The sequence below is a fragment of the Panulirus ornatus genome, chromosome 13, assembly GCF_036320965.1.
Source record: "Panulirus ornatus isolate Po-2019 chromosome 13, ASM3632096v1, whole genome shotgun sequence".
Classification (NCBI taxonomy): domain Eukaryota; kingdom Metazoa; phylum Arthropoda; class Malacostraca; order Decapoda; family Palinuridae; genus Panulirus; species Panulirus ornatus.
The window spans coordinates 59,094,670-59,117,434 of record NC_092236.1 but is presented as its reverse complement, the minus strand read 5'-3'; the positions used below and the strand labels follow the sequence as shown (position 1 = coordinate 59,117,434).

Here is a 22,765-nt window from a genome sequence, read left to right as displayed (position 1 = left end):
CTCTCTCTCTCTCTCTCTCTCTCTCTCGCTCTCTCTCTCTCTCTCTCTCTCTCTCTCTCTCTCTCTCTCTCTCTCTCTCTCTCTCTCTCTCTCTCTCTCTCTCTCTCTCTCTCTCTCTCTCTCTCTCTCTCTCTCTCAAGTTTCATTCTGGCCGCTGCTTTCTGCCTTTCTTCCGGATCTTAGGACCCTGGTTCCCCAGCACCCGGCTGGTTGCTTCTTCTTCTTCCCATTGTTTCTATGGGGACACCAGCCACACGAGGATTGACCGTTGTCATCCCTGGTTTACTCTTACAAGCGAGGTTGTGGAATTCTCTTCCTTCCTTCCTTCCTTCCTTCCTTCATCTTTCCGTTTTCATAAATCCTTTCCATCGTCATAGGTCGAGTCTAGAAATACCAAAGGAGCTGAAATCGACCCTTCCATTTTATGTCTGTCCTTCACTTTACCTTTTCCGCCAACATGGCCCGCTGTCGGCCGTGCCATGTTTCCTTCCTGTAAAGAAAAAAAGATTGTCTCAAAGAGAGGATGTGGGGTGGAGTTGCCGGCCGGTACCCCCAGCGGAAGGTGGTGTGAGCCGTGACCTGTGTATGACCTTGGCCAGTCTTACTCATACACAATACCTCTTTTTTTTTATGTATATGTATTGTTTCCACCGATCACGGTCGTCCTGCTTGCATGATACGGACGCTGAGCATATGTGATTAACAAGAGGAGGTAATTACTGAGGGGAGTGGGTTTATTATTCAGGGGAACTGGGTCTAATTAGTAATGGGACTGGGTCTAATTACTGATGGGACTGGGTCTGATGAATGAGGAGGAGTGGGGTCTTGAATATGTGATGAGTTGTGTTTTGTGGAGTAGTTAAGGTGGCTACTGGTCCTTCCGGTCTTGTTATGTCTCGCCACGACACACAGCGCCCGTGGGAAGTCATTGCCTCACCCATGCGTCTGTGCGTCCGTCTCTGGACACATTGTTGCAAGCATGGCTAGTCATCAGCCATCCATGATGCAAACGCGCTACCGGCACCACACTTACGCACACTGTGCAGGTGACGGACCGATGAGGCGGGGGGGGGGTAAGTTGCATGTATTTGCATATTGATTAGGAAAACATTGATTTGCAGGTTCTATGACTCAGGAATATTAAGTGATGGCAAGTTCAGATTTATAACTTACATAGTTGTTCAACAAATCCCCAGATATATCGGCGTACAAATTTTTGCATCTTAATTAACTTATTTGCCCCGTCTTTCTTTAAGTCTTGGCGGGACATTACACAACGCAAGCACCTCCTGTTGTAGGAGCAGACAACACATCATGCATGTGGGCATGTCTCCTACACCCTAGGCACTGTGAGTGTAGTACAGGACCGCTGGCTGTAGGGGAGGCGTTGGTTACACCCGACCAGTGTATATATATATATATATATATATATATATATATATATATATATATATATATATATGTAGTCGGATGCACACACGTAAACAGCAGGGCTTGCGTCGTATTGCTTTGATTTGTTGCGTCGTGTATTCGTAATGGCTGCTCAGCAAGTGTTGCGTGTAGGAGCGGATGCATGGATGTAGAGGGTGTTCAAGTGTACAGTGTAGACGAGAGCTGTCGTGTGTGTGTGTGTGTGTGTGGGTTGTTACCATCGTATCTCTGCCAGGTGGTTTGTTGTGTTACGGCGGTTGTAGCCAGGATCTGGGGATGGGTGTGGTGTTGCCGGCACCCAGGCTCTTGTGTGTGTGTGTGTGTGTGTGTGTGTGTGTGTGTCACGGGTCACTAGCATAGGTATGCAGTGACCTCTCTGTTTGCCGCCCTGCCCTCTGGTGACCCTGACCTGACGTCTGGTGTGTTGTTGTTAGTGGAGAAGGGGCGGGGGGGGGGGGTTGTTTTGGGGAGAGGCACTACGACCCTTGGGCTCAAGTACCTGGGAATGGGAAGTAGTAGTAGTAGTAGAAGAAGAAGAAAATTTGAAGAGACGGTTGGAATATGTGAAGGGGTTTGCAGAGATAGTCAAGAAATTGGACGTGAGAGAGAGAGAGAGAGAGAGAGAGAGAGAGAGAGAGAGAGAGAGAGAGAGAGAGAGAGAGAGAGAGAGAGAGAGAGAGAGAGAGAGAGAGAGAGAGAGAGGGTTGGCCAGCTGCTGCACGGGTTGTCTTACAGTGAGAACAAGGCTCCTCAGTTTACTGTGTACAGAATCAACCTAATGATTACCCTGACTGTGCATGACGCCTTGTGACGCCCCTGTCCCATGATTCCCTCCCTGACAGCTGTGTTCATGACCTCTGATGGTCATCATTCACAAACACTGAGCGCTCTCTCTCTCTCTCTCTCTCTCTCTCTCTCTCTCTCTCTCTCTCTCTCTCTCTCTCTCTCTCTCTCTCATTATGATTATACAGATTTATCCTATCTATGATTTTGTCATATATATATATATATATATATATATATATATATATATATATATATATATATATATATATATATATATATATATATATACACACACACACACACACACACACACACACACACACACACACACAGAGAGAGAGAGAGAGAGAGAGAGAGAGAGAGAGAGAGTTGGTTTGTTGTTGAGGTAGAGAGGTTAGCGGACAGGGCTGAATGGGACACTCCGGTATTGTTGTGCTGGGGGAAGGATGGGATGGGGGGAGAAGTATTAAGATGTCTAATGGTTACTGTGGAGGTTGGTATTAGGTTACCCGGGGGCGGGGGGACATTACACGGGATATGTCCTGTCCCATGTACCGTATACGGCCGGTGGAGACGGGAAAATAACACCAGGACTTGTACTTGTTTCTGCTCTGGTTCCCTGGTGTGAGGCACTAGTGGATAGTTCGTACAAGGACGCAGCCGGATCGTGAATAAGGCCATGTTATAATTCGTGTTGTAAGTAAGATCTGATTGTAAGTGTATGTGGATGGTCGTATGGTTCGGGGTCAACGAAAGGATCCGGTGAGTTGAAAACCAGTCACTGTTGACAGATGAAAATGCATTTGTTTACTTAAAAGGTTTCCTTCCAATGCTTTCCTTGAATTTCGGGAATGATTGTAATTAGATTGGCTTCAAACCTGGTTAATATTTGGAGCGATTTGCGTGAAGATCGTGTGGAAATTCTTGTGTTTCAGGAGTAGAGGGTTTTCAGTTCAGGCGGTCGTCGCAGAGATGGAGGTGTATGAAGTGTGCGGGTGAAGACAGCGGGTTGTGGAGGAGGTGCAGCAGGAGAGCCAGCTTGACTTCGGGTGGATATGAGGACACCACACGATGAAACACTCCCTCACACGCACAGGTCCACAATATACAGATATGACTGACGTTATTTTTTTTTTATCCTCCATTGATGCACACAACACAGATAAACATAAGGAAACTAGTTAGATTTCTTGTCTGATTTACCCTTCACTTCACTTCGAGGATAGGCGTCTTGTGCCGGTTCGAGGATAGGCATTTGTGTATTAGCTGAGTATATAATATAGGGTGTTGAATGTGGGTTGGACGGCACTGCGATGTACCATTGTTCAGCGGTGGAATTACAGAGCCAACAAGGTGATGCTAAGGCTGTCAGAGGAACATGGACATCATCATATGAAAAGCCCGTGTTTCTAAACCGGTCGTTTGTTGAAGTCCAAATATGTAAGTAGCTTTTTTTTTGTTTGTGTGTTTGTTTGTGTGTGTGTGGTTAAGGGAGGTCTGACTCCACACACCTATAGCAAAGGGCTTATATAAGGTTGGACGACTGGTTTCATCATCATACAGGTGTTTGTATTGGTTTAATTAAGCCACATTTTCAGTACACATGTGCAGTAGTCAGTATTTTGTGGCAGATATTCCGCTTGTTTCCTTCATATATGAGTAAATGATTATATGGACGACGTGAGACAAGACATCCGTTCCAACGTAGGCGTTCGTGAAGACGAGACATCTGTTTCAGTGGACTGGTGTGTGGTGAGAGCTGGTGGTCGGGAGAGATTGCGTGGTGAGGTTCTTGTTGGCGGCTTTTAAGACATGGGAGGGGGTAAAGCTGTCACCCTGTATACCTGATCATGTAAGTTGACGCTGGGAGGTCGACTCCCCGTCGTCAGCTGGAGACCAGATGGCCTCATTCCGAACCACTGCAGATGGCTCTGTCAACTGCCTGTGTGGCCGTCTCAGCTGCCCAGATGATTCTCTCAGCTTCCTATCGTCATCATGATCATTATCATCATCATCATCATCATCATCATCATCATCATCATCATCATTATCATCATCATCATCATCATTAACGTCTGTGCAAATGATTCTCGGTGCTGCATAGCTGTTCTCGGCTGCTAGGCAGAAGTTCTGCTGTATAAGAACATGTGTGGTATGACATGTAATATACAGTTTATGATCCTGAACACGACGGTACGACCCTCCTGTATGCTCGGCTGTTCTTTGACCTGATCCGTGAGGGTCAGGTCAAAGGTTATGTCTTTATGTCAAATATGTTCATACTCCAGGTCTTCTCGTGTCTGTAGGTCTACCACATACGGGTAACTGTACCATGATGTTTCCTGGCTGAAGGGTTCTAACTCCCTGCCGTGTGATGTTTCTCCTCTCGATCTGTACAAAGGATTTTTGAACTCCCAAGACCCACTCTGACCTTCCTCGTGATCCAGTAACACACATTTCGGGAGGCGGTAATGACCTCCGGTGACCCCATTTAACCCGTTTGTTAACCTGACCTCTCGATCTAGGCCAGGTTGATCGGGTCATGGACGCCTCGGGTGCCTTACAGCTCTGAAGCCGCCGGCACGAGAGCCTCAGACGAGTGTTTGGGTCATGGGATAATCCGTCCGTCCTTGTCTCGCAGGTAAACAAGACCCCGCGGGTTATGGTGGTGGCTTGTGTACGGTGCCTCACGCCGGCTAGTGCAGGAGGAGACCGAACGAAGAAGAGCTTTACGGCCTGAAGAAAAATCCATTTCCGAGGGTCATGATCTTTGGGTGGGTGGTATTGTAGTTGGCAGACCCTCCTACTCATGGTCTAACCTCTCCATAGTAGAAATCTTGCCGTAGTAATGATCTACATGTTTGTTATGGAACTCCAGCTCCCTGGTAACCGTTCAGGTTTGTGTAGTTACTTTGAGGCCCGAGTTGTTTTGTCATGGATCGTTCTTGACCCTCCTTATCGGCACGAAGGAAAGTCGTTGGTGATTATCAGATAAGGTATCATGTTGTGTGTCTCTTGACATCGTATCCAGCGTAACGTTCAAGAAAAGTTTTGTAAGTTTTTCTCTTCAGTTAACACTTTTCTAAACCTTCTCACCTTCAGAAAGGTCTTTCCGGAATTACCTTAGAATGAGTCACTTTGTTATAGTTTGTTCTGAGTTGATTTTGTTGTTTTCGTGTGACCTTATCAGTGTTGTATCTCACCCTGGTAGCAGTCCAAGCCTGGTATCATGAAGAACTGCTTGTTGCAGCATGGCTGGAAGTGTTTATGTCCAGCTTGTGGCAAAATCCTCAGATTGGCGCGTCGAAACGCGAGAGACGCAGGTAGTCTAACTTCCATGTCCAGATGCGAGGATCTCGAATGTATTCTTACTGGGTTGAATGTCTTAGGGTTTCACTCAGAGCTTCGGCTGTGGCGAACACCAGCGAGGGTGAGCGAGCAAGCCAGGCGGAACAGCTGGGCGAACAAGGAGCAGCCAAGACCCAGCAGCCTGCTCGTCTCACCGGACCAGTGCACCACCGCTGGGAGGGACTGACACGCACAGTGAGAGCGTTTGTTGGTCTTGGAATCATCTTGAACACCCGGGGAAGGTGGTCAAGATGATTCAGTTGGTGGTTAGAACTCGAGGTCGACGGCCTTAATGACCCCTTGGCAGTCGACAGGCTTAAAGACCAACCAATAAACTGTTGGGGATGGCGGGAGCACTGCCTGCCGTCTGGACTGCCGTTATGGAGGGCGTCTCGAATACGAGTGTCATCATCGTACTGATGATATATCATGTACAGTGATATGTTTTCATAGACTACGTCTTTAAATTGTCGACGGTTGGATGATGGTTGAGTTCCTGGGTAATGATGACCTGGTAGTTTGACCTGACCGGTAAGGACAAGGTCAAAGGTCGTGTCATCATAGCCGAGGGTCGTACCGACGTGGCCAAGTGTTTTGGAAGGATTGAGGATGGTCTCTGCCTCCCCCTGTAGTGTGGGGTCCGCTAGACAAACAGTGTCTTATATTACTCCCCTCCTGCAGGCTCCATCCTGGGTAGGGTGTGCGTATGGTTGTTTGTTGACGTGGGACTCCTGTAGCAGACAGGCGTAGGATGTTGGGGGAGGGATGGTTTACCCTGACCCCACTCAGGGCTGGGCCCGGGTCTCAGGCTGGCTTGAGGCAGACGGGCCCGAGGTGAGGATTCATCCTGACCCCCCCAAGCGGGCTGAGGGACAGTGAGAGTACTCTAGCTTTCTGGCTAATTGGATATAGCTATGAACACCTGTTCTTGCTTATCCCACCCAGCCCATTAGAATCCCTCAGTAATTACACATAATGATGGTTACATCATTGTTATTTGTTATCATATTCATTGCCATTAATGGATGTTTGTTACTCTGCTTCTCTTGTTTTCCATGGGAAGGGGAGCTCCTGTTTTGATGGATGTTTGTTGCTTTGTTTGCCTCAGCATGGTGTACAGAAAGGTGGTTCCCCCCTTGTGTCTGGTGTACTGTGTGTGTGTGTGTGTGTGTGTGGGTCGTGAACTGTGTGTGGACCCCACACCGCCTAGGGCAGGAGGAGCAGGTACTCACTGCTCCCAGACCAGACGGGTCGACCTGGAGGGAGGGCGAGAGGTATTTACTGGCCCAAGACGAGACGGGACCTGCCATGGCCACAGGCCGCCTCCGAAAACTCTTAAAGATATTTTCCACTGTTGATGAAAGTCAGCGAAAGTCGCGTCTGGAGGAGGACCCAGTTGAGATGGACTGTGATTGTCGGTGAATGGAATTTTGTTACGTTGTGGTAGAATCATGAAGAAATAAGAGACACAAGGAGGACATGTCACAATTCAGTTTTGGAGTTTATTTAGGTTGTCTAAGTTGATGCAATCCTTGTTGCTCTTCATCTTGACCTGGGCATTATTTACAAACACATATGAGTCAGATCCTTCTAGTAGTCACTGAGATCAACGAGAGCACTGGTCCCAGGACCTAACCCTGTGGCACGCCACTGTTGACCCCAGCTAACCGGTAGGATCTTGCGGTCGGTGAGCTATTGTCTGTATATAACTATCGTAATTTCTTCTCTACTTGGATGGAAATTACCTGAAAAGTTCCATTGATGTTTCTGATAATTGTTTGAATTTTGAAAATATATGTTCATGCTTCCCATTACTAGCTAGACCACACAGTGGTCAGCATGCTACTGCGTCACGTGATTACTGTGTGGCCGTTGGTGACACAAGGGTGGGCCGTTTTGATAACTGTTTCTTTCCCTATACTTCGAAGCTGTGGTACTCTCTATCCTCTCACGTCTTTCCCAATAACTATGACCTGGCACATTATAAAAGACTGGTTGTATACTTCCTCCAGAATTCGTTAACACTTTCCCCGTCTCTTGTTTTTACCTTCCATTAATCTCTGTTTCAGTGAAGGCCAGGCATTGATCTGGGCTTCTGTCCCTGACTGGGGCCTTCCAACGTGAAAAAAAGGGAAAAACCCAGAAAGCGACCCGTTAGATAAATTCACATTCCAATGACTGTTGTCGTGGAGTTTATCAGTGAACTGTGTGACAGTAGATTAAATGAAAAGAGATAAGAAACTCATTTAGATCGAGTTAGATTTGTTGTGTGCGGCGCCGTGAGGGATATCTTAGAAAATTCTTAGATAAAGAAATCTTTAGAAACGCCGAAGTTCCTATGACCGTCAGACGAGGAGACTGACCTCAGAGGTGAGGTCATAGACGTTGAAGGATTTAGGATGACCTCTCTCGTTTCGAGGACGTACATGAAGGATGCATTTTCAGAAGCACTTGAGGAACTTTTGATTGGTGGGAGCGAGGTTATCTCTCTCTCTCTCTCTCTCTCTCTCTCTCTCTCTCTCTCTCTCTCTCTCTCTCTCTCTCTCTCTCTCTCTCTCTCTCTCTCTGTTGAGTTCAGATTCACAAGCCAAGTGCGGAGAATTGAACACCACTCCCCACACGCCATCATGTGAACCATTTCCCACAAAGGCTGCGGAGGTAAACGACAGAACACACCGGAGCTTCTCACAAAAGCCTTCCGGTTGTCTTTCGTAATGACCAACTCCTTCGATCGCCCTTTGGTTTCCTGGATACACTGTGCTGTTCGTATCGCTCTAACGTCTTTGTCGTGATATATTTTGCGTCGTAAGGTTGTAAGTGAGGGTTGTGACCCGGTGGCGAGGTGATGGACCTAGTTTGGGTGAGTCGGGTCACCTCATAGAGCGGAAACCCTGAGGGATGTGTGTCTGTACTGACGTAGGCGTGCTTCCGGCTGCTTCCGGTGTCATCTTCCCGGATGCAGCCTCGTTGATAAGAACAGGCTGGAGAAACCACGTCCTCTCCAACCCAACTGGCTCTTCCCTCCACGCTACCTACTGCTCTCTGCTCTCCTTCCTCCCCCACTCCTTCCCGTCCCTCGCGAGATTATTCCTGTCTTTTTCTTTTTCATTTTTGACATCTAGACACCACAGACGTTAACAGAAGATGTCATCTCGACACCACGAGGGAAGGGGTCACCCCAGCGCCAGAAGGGATGATGTCTCGACACATCAGCAGGTCATCTGGACGTTAAGAGAAGAGGTCAACTGGACACCGTAAGACAGGGGGTCGGTCATTCGGACACCGTCGGAGATGAGGTCATCTGGACCTATCGGCAGAAGAGGTCATTGTTCTGGATGGCATCTTCCTGTCTGGGTTGCCAGAGAGACGCGAATGGTTCGCGGTCGAGGCAACACAAGGCAGATATCCCCTCCCCCCTGTGCTTCCCTCCTCGTGTTTGTGTGAGGGTAAACCTTGACTCTGTAAGTCTAGAATCATCGAGATGTTGGAGAAGCTATGGAGTGGCTGACTGATGCTGTTTATGAAGTGTTGAGAGGCCTGGTGGGAGGCAGACTCACTCACACCTGCGGTATGACGGGAATGTCAGGCACGAAGACCTTCCGGTTTGGCTCAGACGACCTGTGAGGACATAAAGACCTTCTGTTTCCACTGGAGATGAGAGATTTAGGAGGTGAAGTCGAGCTATGAGGCTGTGCAGACCTGTAGTTTCCAGTGGGATGAGCTGTGAGAAGGCGAAGACGAGCTGGGGAGGACGTGGCCACCTCTGGAGAAGCACCGTAATCCCCTGGTGGCCTTCCCTCAGTGGCTGACCACCTTCACCAAGGTCGCCCTACTCTGTGTGTGTGTGTGTGTGTGTGTGTGTGTGTGTGTGTGTTGTAGCAGCCTCTACCTTCTCTTCCTCCTCCCTCCGACACCACACCTGCCAGCCACCGGTCACTCCAGCTGCCGTACTTGGCAGCTGTTTTGAAAACGCGTCTTTTAAACTTAAATTTCTGTTGGTGTTCGATATCATGGCGGTGATATTGGTAGTATATTGTAATTATTTACAATATATATATATATATATATATATATATATATATACTGTAGTGAGTAATGTCTCGTTATACCCACGGCGTCGGCGGAAAACTGTCGTATATTCCACCCTGCCACACCTACACCATGATTTTTCCATACATACTTCACAGGATTATGAGAAGCCTAGAGAGAGAGAGAGAGAGAGAGAGAGAGAGAGAGAGAGAGAGAGAGAGAGAGAGAGAGAGAGAGAGAGAGGGAGATGGGGACGCACGGACGGGCAGGGCACGTTGCTGTTGTATCAGACTTCCGTCGGCGGGTTTTCTAGTGTGGGAATTTCTGTGGGTTTAGATTTCGAGGGAAGTGAGCGTTCTTGGCACGACAGCGACCTGGGAAAGTTGTTGTCAAGTGTCGGGCGTAAGGTTAATGTTGGCATGATGATGTCCTGTGCACGGGTCACGTCAAAATTGGCTCGTTGTTGTAATTATGTAGAATTGCAGGGTAAGGTATTCGTATGTTTCTTTGTCTGCGAATCAAGATAATCATCGTCATAGATTTTCTAGTTGATATTTTCAGTTACTGGAGGATTGTTATCCATAATGGAAATGGTGAGTGAGAGCAGCAATTAAGTAGAGGCGTCAGTGTGGCGCTGCCTCCCTGGGGGGCTCAAGTTCCCCTTTGGTTGAGGTACCGTGGCGTTTTGACTTCTTGTGTGTTTTGAGTTACGGCGTAGCTATGTTGTGTTCACGTTGCTGTGTGGTAGAGTGGCTTGGTTTTAAGAGTTCCCGTGTGGTGAGTCAGGCTGGGCTGCGCCCTGCACACGGAGTGACTAGAGAATGGCCGACTACACCTCTTAACCATCAGGCCAGGGGCTCGCTCTCACGAGGACGAGGAGGTGTCCCGACCACGCGTGGCAGGACACAAAGGAGAGAGACGTTGCCATCGTCGGATTTCCGGTCTTAGACCCCCTCCCCCCCTTCCTCCACCTCCTTTTAACCCCTTCCCTCCCTCCTGGCTACACTGACCTCAGATCGCGTCCCTTCCTCCACGCTCTGTGAAATAGCTTTTTTTTTTTTTTTGGGTGGGGGGACGTCTTTTACCTGTATCCGGGCTCTGTAGGCCCGGGAACCTCACGGATGTCATACCCGAGAACCCCATTGATGTAGTCAGCTGTAACCACGTCATCTGTATCTTTCAGTCTCTTATGAACGTTGCTTGTGGGTCGATAGATAAAATGATCAACTTTTAAAAGAGTAGTACAAGGATTGAGAAACAGATTTATGCAATATTTACATTTTGTCAGAGAGAGCAGTGATTATCTGTATTTTAAAAGGGCAGTGCGTACAAGAAAGTAGAGAAGTGATGTGAGGGAGCTTTTGTGTAAAAGGAATCTTTAGACAGTGTGTCCTTTTGAACGTCTGACGTTAATTCCATAGCAGTTTGTGATTGATATCGTTGTACCATCCTTATGCAAACTTGATGTTGTTATTCTTAGAAGCTGAACTTGACCTTGAACAAAGGACTGTTCATAAAGAGAGTTTATTGCAGCAGCAGAACACATCAGTGGTAGTATTACGAGACATCAACTATGCACTCTTTCCTTTCCAGGATTAACATCAGATATCCGTAAGATGAGTACGTCTGGTCTCGTATGCTGAAGATGTGTAGGATAAGGAGGGTGTAATTCTCAGGATTTGGGGTATAATTTTGAAGGATGAGTGGGATGAATTTGTAGCGTCGGGGCAGAAGTCTGAGCGGCTGGGGCTCCCGCGCGCCAAACCTCTCTGTCATACCCGGGCATCGGTTTACATTTTTTAGTTCAAGCTTTTAAAAACAGCGTATTTCAGCATCAGGCTCGGTCCAGCTGCCCCATATGTCAAGCTTGGATAGAATGCAAACTTTTTCGAGGAATGCCAAAGATGTTTTCAGTTCCGCTATCTGTGAGGCGATGTTTGAATACCCCGCGAGAAAGCATCGCTGGCAACTACCATGTCCGGTGAGGGTTGTGTACGTGTGTGTGTGTGTGCGTGTGTGTGTGAGTGTGTGTGTATGTGTGTGTGTGCGGAGGGTAGTAGCGTTCGGTGCTGAGTGCCGTCAGTCGTGTGCTTCACCGGGCCATGTGCTGAGGTGTTTCATCTGCTGACCGTAAGGCGCCGGGTCATGTGCTCGTCGTGGGGAGTGTGTTGACGGAGGCAGATGAGGCTAGTGTGTGTGGCAGTTGGTGGCGAGGCTGGCCGCAGGCGCCACCACGTGGTGCTTGATGTCTCCTGCCTCCACTTGGAAAGTATACAGCCTCACTTGCCTTACTCCAGACAGAAAGTCATGGAAGGAAGAGTGGCGATCCTCTGTTGCGATCAGATGTGGCGCGCTGTTATTGTGAAGTTGACTGACTGACTTTCTTCGTGTTTATCGTTTGAAAAGTAAAGTGTTGCCAACGTATATAGAAACTGCAGTGTCTTAATATTTTGATAAGTTTTGATGCGAGAGAGTGATAACTTGGCTGGAGTCCATGTGATGTGACATCTTTGAAGAAGCCATCATTGGTGAAGTGGTCGGCCAAGGAATACTATAGGGTTATGTGGGTTAATGCAGAGTAGGAAGAATGAAAACAAGTTTGGAGGGAGGTGTGTGGGCGTTTGTGTGGTTAAAGTCCTTGTGTGTATTGCTCGAGGTATGAGGTGGTTGTCGGGGAAGGAATGAGCGAGGCTGTGGAGAATGTGACCACCTTACTGAACCTTCGCCTCCGATCACCAGTGTCATCTGTTATTTATTGTCTCTCTTGACCAAGAATGTTCCCATCTCCAGTATTGAACACCGCCACAGTTTGTTCATAAAGATTCTGAACGTATAACTGGAGTCAAGAGAAAAGGTAGAGCAAACTCTCACCTTAAATTGTCTTGTCTTGTGTAGGTAGAGCCGATAATCCTGGTGGGATGACCCAGAATATTTTTTTCACGCCAGCAGGAAATACCCTGATAAACAGTCTTGTCCAGGGACGAATTACGTGGAACCTGTCGGGTCATGAAGGTGGCTGGTGGGTTGTACTGCGCTGTTCAGGAAGCAGTGCCGGGAGAAAATAGTGGTGAAGGTCGGACAAGGATGACCCACGCGGCCTTTACGGGGGTGATCGGCTCCTTTGGGAGGGGGTGGGGGGTGTCCTGGGATCCCGGCGGCTCCAGCCGGCCGGCCCTTCACACCCACCTGTTGCAGGTTTCTTCTCTCCTTTGTTTGCTTATATTTGTTCTCCCTTCAGCGCTGTTTTCTGTCTGTGAGCAAGATAAGAGGAACGTTTATTGCCTTTTATTTGGTCGGAATTAGATAAGGTGGATGGATAACTGTGTCCGTTTTCTTATTTATTTTCCCTTGCATTATTTAACCAGTTTACAAAGCGAATTGTATTTAGACGTGGTATCTGCTGGCCTTGTCTGGAAGAAGTTGGAAGTATAGGAGAGGGCGGGGGAGACGTGATGTCGTAGGAGTTCGGTCGGGGCAGGAAGGTGTGGGCGTTCAGTGATAGCTGGGTAGATATGGCTGATAACGGCTATGGCGAGAGGGGCGGTGCTCTCTCGCACTCCGTAGCGTGATAACGCTAAGGTTGCCATCACAAAGTTTCCTGTTGTTATTTCTTTGCTACTGTGACACCGTCCTCTTGTATCACAGCAGTTCCTGGCCATTTTGATGCACCTACCTAACCTACCGTTGCTTCATGCCCAGATTTATGTGACTGGCTCCTCAGTTCTTAGTCACCTTAACAGTCGTTGAAACTCTGTGTATTGGCATGATGTTTTTCTTTTGGAGCCATGAAGTACAGATACACCATCGGCCACAGTGATAACGAATACCAGACAGCTTGCGGTGGCAGTCTGTCAGCTGTGTAGATATTCTGTTTTCTCTACCTATACTAAAAACAAATCATTATCAGAGTTAGATTGAAATGTTTTTATTTTTAGTTTGACTAATTTGCAGAGTCGTAAATAACGTAGGTTTGATTCGTTAGTAAAGCCGTGAGCTTGATAAAGATGGCATAGTGAAGTACGGTAAGTTAGGCTAGACGAAGAAATTATGTTGAAATGGAGTCAGTTATGACACACGTCAAGATAAAGTTAGAATTGCTTTACTTATTCGTCATCGTACTCAAGAGTTGGTACATCGTACCCTAGAGGTTAAGTCGTTGTACTCAAGGGGTTAAGTCTTCGTTCTCAGAGAGTTGGAGATTGCACCTGGCGGTATCCACGTCATTGCCGCTCGTACTTTTTGAAGTTATATTAAAGTGATAAAAGTTTCGTCACGACCGCATATGGTGTGGCTGATTGGAACTGTTGGCCTTATATAAACCTGTCGGGCCGACGACTGCTTGAGATGATAATGGTTTCATATCACGGGTGTCATCTGGCGACCTGGGGCGTCGCGTCACTCGTAGCTTACCTGTGTTGCTAATGAACCCAAATCAGGTGTGTTGCGGCTCACGTGTGTTCCTACCGATACCTGAGGTTAGGCGTACTGTTGCCAATGCTTCGGATCCACAGTTGTGGGTGTGCTGCTGCCAATCCCTCCCTCGGGTCAGCTGTTGTGTTGGCCGCGGCGATGTGTTCTAAGAAGTGTTGTTATTTCGCAGGTGGTGTACATGCGCCGATAGAAAGATCAGGAAGTGATAATTCCAACCCTCACTCGCCAGTTGGCTCGGCTGCTTCCCAGCGACGCCCGTGTGCGTGTGTTGAGCGTGGGCTTAGAGGGGTACCTACCTCAGGCGTGTTGTTTAATTTCTGGTATGATGTGGCGAGGGCGTGAGTAGGCGTAGAGGCACGGGCGTAGGCACCATATCTGTGTATGGTGGGCAAGTCTGTAGCTCTTCCAACATCTGTGTTGGAGCCGGGAGGGGGGGATGTGGAGGGGAAGAGAATGCTGTTGCTCTGTGCGACCCGGATCTAGACGTGTCATCATAATGGGGAAAATCGTGTGTTTTCCCAGAATTATGAGTACATTAAGTGATTATGGAAACTTTCTACTGTGAAATGAAGAAACGAATTTGCATGCTGTACACGTGGTGTTTGCAGCGGTGATGACGGGAGTGTGTGTGCCGTGTTTAGTGTTCTGTACTTTCATTTTTACAGTTGTATTTGTGAAGTGAGAGAAAATGTAAACATGTCTGGTGTGTATAACAGCTGTGGAGTGGAGCAGTTGGTCACCATGTGCGGGCGGTGACCAGGTACTCTGTCGTGACTGGAAAAAGTACGTGGTGATTGGGTTATCATCTAGCTGGGTACTTGGTGACTGGAAAGTAAAGTTGTCACCTGTGAATATCTCCGCCGTAAAGGTTGTGACATATGCAGTAAAGCACAGTGAAGGTAACAGGTGTTACACAAGAGAGGAAAAACAAAAGTTGTCGCATTTCATTAATAAACCCAGAAAAAAAAGAGAACCAGTTTGTTGAGAAGTGAGCGGTAGTGATCATGGTGGAGACCCCCCTACCCACCTGGGCACCAACTGTGACTTAAGCACCAGCTGCTGCTGTATGAGACTTGAGCATCAGCTGCTGCTGTGTGGGACCTGAGCACCAGCTGTTACTGTATGGGACCTGAGCACCAGCTACTGCTGTATGGGACCTGAGCACCAGCTACTGCTGTATGGGACCTGAGCACCTGTTTTTGATCCTACTGATCGAAGATGACGTCGACGTTAAGGGGTTACCTAACGCTAGGGCGCGGCGGGTACAAGAAGAAGAAGAAGAAGGAGCGGCTGGCGGTGGGCATGCTCTTCGAGGGCGTTACAATCCTGACGACGGCGCCCGTGAGTCTCGTCGCGCACAGACAGTCCAGATCCTTCCAGGACCTGCGGGACCTGTGCAGCTTCGACGGTGACAACTCCAGCATCGCCTCCAGTAGTGTAAGTTGGGCGCTTGTTCCTCACGGGATACCACAGGAGGGGAAGTTAACCACTATTGCCATTTGTTCTCCGTTGGTTGCCAGCCTTACATGCGCATTACAAAGATTTTGATGTACATTGATAGGCACGTGAGTCAGTTTGAATGGATGTGGTTAAGAGTTGTTTTGTATGGGTTTCTGGTGCTGGATGGCCATATGTGTAATTAATGTATATGATGCTTTTTGATGTAAAAACTTTTGGTCACGGTTAGAGATCATTGAGGTTATTGTACGTAGCATTTGCTGTCCCGCTTTTCCATTTTGCCACACGTATTACAGGCTCGCTTTGGTTATGAACAACCACATGCAATCAAACTTTTACGTAAAACTGTACGACGTTTGATGCCGGTCCTCCCAAGGCATCTACCTCCTGCAGGTGGTACTATGGCGTAGCGACATGGGGGAGCCAGAGAACAGAGGACCAGATTGGTCTATGAGGAGGTTAACTGCAAGGGAGAGTATTAATATTCTAACTACGTGACCTACATTGGTGGAGGGAGGAATAGTAAAGCACTTAGATTAAAGTAGCGTTCCGGTTGATGATGTTCCGAGCTGGTTTCATGTCGTTCGTCGTAAAGAATATATGAAATACCATTTTCTTAGAAACGCTTTACGTTAATATATGGACATAAACCGCGACATGTCGTGACGCATATTCTGGAAACTGGCGCGTGCGTCGCCCGGTGTGTCTTAATGACTCCAAACTGTTGTGGTGTCGCTCAAACACCCACATCCTGATGTCGCTTCAGGGGCACTTAAGTAAATTGATAACAACCGTTACACATTCTTTCCGGATAAGTTTTTACTCTTGAGTAGGAAGTGTGAGTGTGTAATTACTTGTTTGTATAGTACGGGGAAGGAGTTCTACACTCGTGGAATCCCGTCTCGTTTGTGTACACTGTGATTACTACTTCTGGTGTATAGAGGGGGGGGGGAGGGGAGTCTTATACTCGTGATCTCCAGAGTCTTAGACTTTTATATATGTGTGTTTGTTTATGTATTTATTTTCATGGGAGTCCTTCTTGTGTGGCATGTTTGTCTTTGTTCCCTGAATACAGGGATACAACCACCGTATACTCCACCTCCCAGCCAGACCTCTGACACGAGGACATCTTATACACCCTTTTCTGTGGTATTTGTCGTAGTATTTCCGATAGTGAGTGAGGGGCGCGCTGCACAAGGTGTTCCTGGAAGACAGCGGCAGGTCACAAGTGGACCTGTCATCGGCTACCCAGCCAGACAGGAGAAAGTATGTCTTGTGTACAGACTCTTGAGATATTTATTTTATTTGTGAACTGTTTTGCATACGAGGACCAGGAGGAGTGGTGCTCGTAGCGGTTTGAGTATCTTCGTGCGTTTTGTCTTTTCCTCGTGAAAGTGATGATAAGCAACACATTCAGGCCGGCAAGTCCTGGTTATGGTGTTGGTGTAAAGTTTCGTCGTAGAAAATCATATTCATCCCTGTAGTGTGTGGCTACACCTTGCCATACTTGTGCTGCACTGTGGTCTTGGGTTACGCCTTTAACGACAGAGGGACTGGCATAGTTTTTGACCCGGGTAAGGTCAGATTATACACCTTCCAGATTTATTGACGATTACAAGGCTCCGTTGTTTATTTTGGGCGTAAAATATGTGTTTCATTGTGGATGATGTGTGTGAATAGAAAACATGTCTGCTTTTGTGATTGAGATTTACGAAATGGCATTTGGTACGACAGGGAGTGGGGGCTATGGCTGTGGTCTTACTGGCGAGAGTTTAGTGAGCGTCGTATGTCTTTGGCTCACACACACACACACACACACACACACACACACACACACACACACACACACACACACACACACACACTCCCCTCTTCCTCAGCTGGAGTGATGACGCCGAGGAGATTGTGCGAATGACGTCAGAACTTACTGGGATGTCTGAAGTGTGTTTGTACTAGCGTCTCAAGGCTGTAGATGTGTATGTATGGTTGTTATGGTGAAGTAGGGATGTATGTGTTGTGTTGTGTGCTTACGAGTTGTGGAGCGAGCCAGGTGTTTGTACGTGGCTTGATTTATGGAAGGCTAAATGAATGTGAGGTGTTGGTTGTTAGCCTCGTGAGTACGGTGGTTAGATCTTTAAGCACGACTGTACGACCCTTCGAGTGCGAGGCAGCCTGGACACTAGTCCGTGTTGTCAAGGTGGAAGACCTCCGAGGAATACATGTAGCTGTGCGAAGGCATGTAGCTTAATCACGAGGATATGGCCCTTGACTTGACCCTTAAGATCGTTAGGTTGTAGGCTAAGGGTCGTACCGTCGTGCTCAAGGGTTGTAACGTCGTGTTCAAGGATCGCACCATCGTGGTGAAGGGGTGACAGTGATGGGCAGTCGCCTTGTGTTACTCCTACATACACGTAACACGTGCATTTATGGTTCCTTGGGAGACGCTTCCTCATCCAGACTGCAAGACGACTAAACACCCAACAGTGTCTCGTGTCAGGACAGGCTTGCAGTCCTTATCGCGAAAGATAAAAGGCTGTAATCATGTCCAAAGATAATTAGGCTTTTATACCTCGAGGTAATGAAAAAAAAGATGAGAGCGGTAGATATGGATAACGCACGTAGGGCAGTTGGAAAATGCAGAAGTCAATTTAGTAAACGCGGTATAGTTATAATTAGGGTGATAGAGTGACGAATAAAGATGAGACAAGGGTGTGTGGCGCGAGGAATTCATTAGAAAGAAACGTACACGACAAGTCTTTGTTCGATGCATTGCACACCTACTAGTAATGTACACACCGTGCTGGCCTTCACGTACTTACCCACTCCTGTGTGGACGTCACCCACACATATCATTCAGTGTCTGCAGACCTTGATAACTAAAGTGATCATAGATGATACATGAATAATTCTTGATCTTGTGGACAAGAGCCATTACATGTTTTGAGGTAGGAATGGAGGCCTTGATCTTATTTACTTGGTGAATCAACTTTGTGTAAAAAGTGAAAAATTAAGTAGTAGTAATGCCGTATCCACTTGAGCACACTGGTCGTGAGTTAAGGATGCCAAGAAGATTGTGGGTGACGGACAATGAATAGGTAGTTAACCAAGCTGTCCCAGAACACATTCCGATAGTAATGGTAATCTTATTACTTACTGTCGTGCCCAGTACAAGCCTACTGGCCAGCTTTCACATCAGCTTTTACTAGCCAGATGTCCACCTCAGCTTTATTGACCAGCTTCCACCTCAGCTTTACTGGCCAGCTGTCCACCCTGGAGGATGATCATTTACAGTTGCGGTGAACAGGTTCATGGTTGATTCAAAGGTGCCGGCGCACCAGTGCCATCCATGGCCCTGTCTTGTAGTACTGCTTGACGTCAGCAGTGCTTACTGTGGTCTGCTTGTGTTACACCGCTCCACCAATCCCTTAACACGTCAGCAGTGCCTACCATGACCTGCTCTTTGGCACCGATTGACCTTTTTTTCCCCTCTATGGTTTACGTATGATACTACCTCACCCACCCACCCTTCCTCCCTCCCTCTTCCGTCAGCTTTATTATATCATTTGTGTTGACGCATACGTCACCAAGGCTGACGTGAGTGTCACAAGTGTGGCGGGAATCTTGGCTGGGTGTGGCAGTGGGCTGTGGGAGGCGGAGGAGGCGGTTACGAGTGATGGTTAAGGCAAGTGTCGCGCTGACGGCGGCGGGGTCCCGGGAGTGGCGGCTCCCCGCCGGGCGAAGTTCAAGGTCAGATTTACGGGAGTGGCCCCAGTGGGAGGGGAGGCTCAGAGTCAAGTTTAGGGGGTATGGCTGGGTGCCAGGGAGGTTCAGGGTCGGGTTTCCCTGTCGTGACCGTGGGATAAACAAGTTTAAGGCTAAATTTTGGGTAGTAGTCTTGTGCCAGACGGGTTTAAGGTTAGGGTTATAGACCTAGGTCTGGCAAGCTCAGAGGCGAACTTTAGGGGCATAGCCCTTTCTCAGGCAAACTCAGTTTAAGGTAAAAATTAAGGGGAATGGCCCTGTGTCAGGCGAGGTTAGGTTTCCGTTTAGTAGACTGGCTCTGTTGTGGGAAAGTTCGAACTCAGGTTCAGGGGAATAACCCTGTCGCAGGGGCGTTCAGGGTCGCATCAAGGGACAATCAACAGTAGAGACTTGTGACGGAAATCATTGTTCCGACTTCGATGTTGTCATCTTCGCTAGGGTGTGAGCTGGCGTGCATTGCTCCTGCCGGTGCCTCCCTGAAGGTGCGGAGGAGGAAATGCTTTTACACGACGAGCCGGCAGGAGGCACGCAGGGCACGAGGAAGGGTAGGGCGAGGTCAGGCCCGGCGGAGCGAACCACGCTGGCCGAAGGATGACCCCGCTCGTCAAACTTGGGTTCAGCACTAGATGTGGGGGCAGAAGGACCAGCTGGTTCCGGGAGGCTTGGGCTGGGCTGAACTTGGTGACCCCGTCACGTTGAGGGAAGGAAGTGTCACCAGGAGGTCACACCGAGGTGGACTGGACTGAGCAGGGTCACCATGGCAGGTCACGCCAACAAAGGAAGGCGCCACAGGAACTGCTGTTACCTTGTCGTTGTGACTCACGGTCTTATCACGTTATCTATGAACTGGTCTAATCTTCAGATATCCGTGTGTTTTATACGAGCAGTTGCAAGTGTGTCGTTGTCAGGGACGGCCGACCCCAGGTCATCAATAGGAGGACCTCGAGTCTGACAGCGGATGACCTGGCGCTAGATAGGATATAAAAGGAAGCAAAGGGATACATAAGTGGAGAGAGAAGAGGAAAAATAATTTGCTAATCTTAGAATTTTATAGGAAGTAGAGAACCTGCCTCTTAAAATGAAACAGGTGTATGTCTGTATGTATGTGTCTGTGTATACGTTGAATTACTTATGTATCTTAGATTATATGTTTGTATCCATCATAATTATAAGGCGGTAACATCACGTTGGCCCGGTTATCATATTATTACAGTTTTGATTTTTTCCTTAGTATTAGCAGAGATATTACACGAATGCTTGGGTTAGGTAATTGTTGTTTCCTCACAACGAATGGCTTGGAGAGGGTATCTTCAATAGACTGTAGTATCCCTCCTGCTCAGCCCTGTGTTGTTTGAGGTGGAGTTCCGTCTCCACATGTGTTGCTGCAGGAGTGGATGTAATAAATGGCTTATCCACTCTTCCCAAGGACCTGGCCTCTGAGTATCTTGCCACCTCATGTTGGGCTGTTGACCACACTTAGATTCGCCAGTTGACTTTATCATGGAGACGATTCAAAACGACTCAGTCCATGAGGTACCTCACTGGTCCCTAACGGCGGCCTTAGGCTTTCAGGGTAGATTGTAGACCTCACCAGAGTCGCCTTATGATTTTGTAGAATTGTGTGTGTGTGTGATCATCCTGGGGTCAGGTGTTGGGCTCAAAGGTCTTTTTTGTTGACACTTGAGGGTTGGCCTCCAAGGCATAATCTTAGGTTGATGGGTATGGGTTGGCCCTTGAAGATAGGTCTTCAGAAACCTTAAGCCTGAGCCTTGAGGGTGTGTGCCTTGAAGTCCGATGTGTTGATCCTTGAAGGCTGGCATTCATGCTCGTTATGTTGGCCCTTAAGGGTTGGCCTGTGGCTCTAGCGGCCGATGACCCCAGAGACTGGTTACCGAAGACCTAACTTTTTAACCTCTTAGGGCTAGTGGCTAACCTTTCAGGGCCGACTGCTGGTGTTGGGTAAGTGGATTACTACTCTGTTCCCTTAACGTAGCCAGGGATCCCCGTGTAGAATCCCGGGAATCATCTCAACTTGCTAGGAATCCCCGTATATTCCTTGGGATCCCCCAGAAGTGACCCCCCCAGTAACAAGCACGACGACCACCATGCAGGTGGCTGTGACTGTATTGCTGTGTAAGAAACTGCTGCATCAGCATTACCAGGTACTCCGGAAGGTCGGCCTACATTACCGTAAGACGTGTGGGAGGTTTATGTGTGTGTGTGTGTGTGTGAACCGAGGAAATGGAAATGTGGTGTGGTAACTGGTCAGTCTGCAGGACGCGAGAGGTTGAGATTTCACCAATCTTCGTGGCCAGGTTGCTCCACGCCTGGTACTCGAATATGTAGCCTTTCCTGGGATAAAGAAATTTGCTTTTCGACATCTGCAGCTTCTTCGTGAGGGAATGTGTAATATAAACTATTGTATTGAGAAGTAGGAGTAATAGAGTAGCTATTGCAGAGATATATGGAAGAAATACAATATTGGCTACATAGTAATACAAGTGTTTTTGTAGTTTCTAAATTTATATCTGTAGATGGCATTACACTGCTGTATGCCGAAGATTGTAAAGTTTTGCCTTCACCAGTTAGGCAGACATTGTCATCCACAGTGGTTTGACTAGCGAGGTGAAATAGATGTACCCTAAATGTACCCAGTGTTATTTGAGCGTATCCATGATGAACGTCTCTTTTCCCGAGGACACTTGCGGTTCTTGACGTTGATGATGAAGTGTTCGAGTTGATTTCCAGGTGTCCTTATACTTTCCTTAACGAGAGGCGGCGTCTGGCCCTCATCACCGCAGGAGGACGACGTTTGTGATATAAATCGTGACAACATGAGCTCAGAGAAAATGGGAAATACGTTTATTCTTAGAACGGAAGTTTGTTTGACGCTGGTGATGTGTGTTGGCTGCACCTGTCCTCCCTCCCTCCTCCGTCCTTCTACTCTTGGCAAAGGTGTTGTACACAACACCGGACCTTGAGGTAGTGTATGTGTACCGTGGAGTGATGGAAGCCGCGGTGAGCGAAGATGTTACGTGGTGCCGAAGCAACTTCCTGCCTACCTGTCTGACGTAATCACAAGAGTTACGTCACCGGTAAGATATACGTCACGGTGTCCACGTCACGGGTGTCGACATGACGTCCCCTGTGTCGTCCTGTTGAGGTGTTGCTTCACGAAGGTCGTCCCGACCCCTTGACTGAGGAGGTTGAGGGGTTGATGTATTGAGATCCGCGTGGGGGTGGGTCAGTCTGAAGGTCTGGACCTTGAGCTGGAGAGGAGGAGGAGGAGAGACCATCATGATATTTATTGCCACTTTGAGTACTCGTCTCAGTTTTGCTTTGAGACTATACCATACTGCAGGGGGGAGTTTGAGTGCACGTTTCACCGAAGATATAGTTAGTTTACGTGTGCCACAGATGCTTTTTAATGTGTTTGTTTGTGTCATTGTGTCTTTGTTTACGTATACGTGGTGCGTGCGCGTGTTCATGATCGTGTATGCGTGTTTTGTATAACCTTAAT

At 47.9% G+C, this 22,765-nt stretch overlaps 1 protein-coding gene across 7 annotated transcripts in view; it reads left to right on the top strand.

Moving 5' to 3' along the window:
- The window catches only part of step (cytohesin steppke), a 369,634-nt gene that overhangs the window by 246,318 nt on the left and 100,551 nt on the right, over window positions 1-22,765 (top strand). The window contains exons 1-2 of one of the 7 annotated variants that reach the window (XM_071669039.1): window positions 11,603-11,724; window positions 14,691-15,462. The exons of the other annotated variants lie outside the window; for them this stretch is intronic. Of the exons in view, the coding sequence (XP_071525140.1) occupies window positions 15,244-15,462 (219 nt within the window). The 5' untranslated portion in view covers window positions 11,603-11,724; window positions 14,691-15,243. Of the gene's footprint in view, window positions 1-11,602; window positions 11,725-14,690; window positions 15,463-22,765 lie in introns of those variants that run through there. 7 annotated transcript variants of the gene reach the window in all.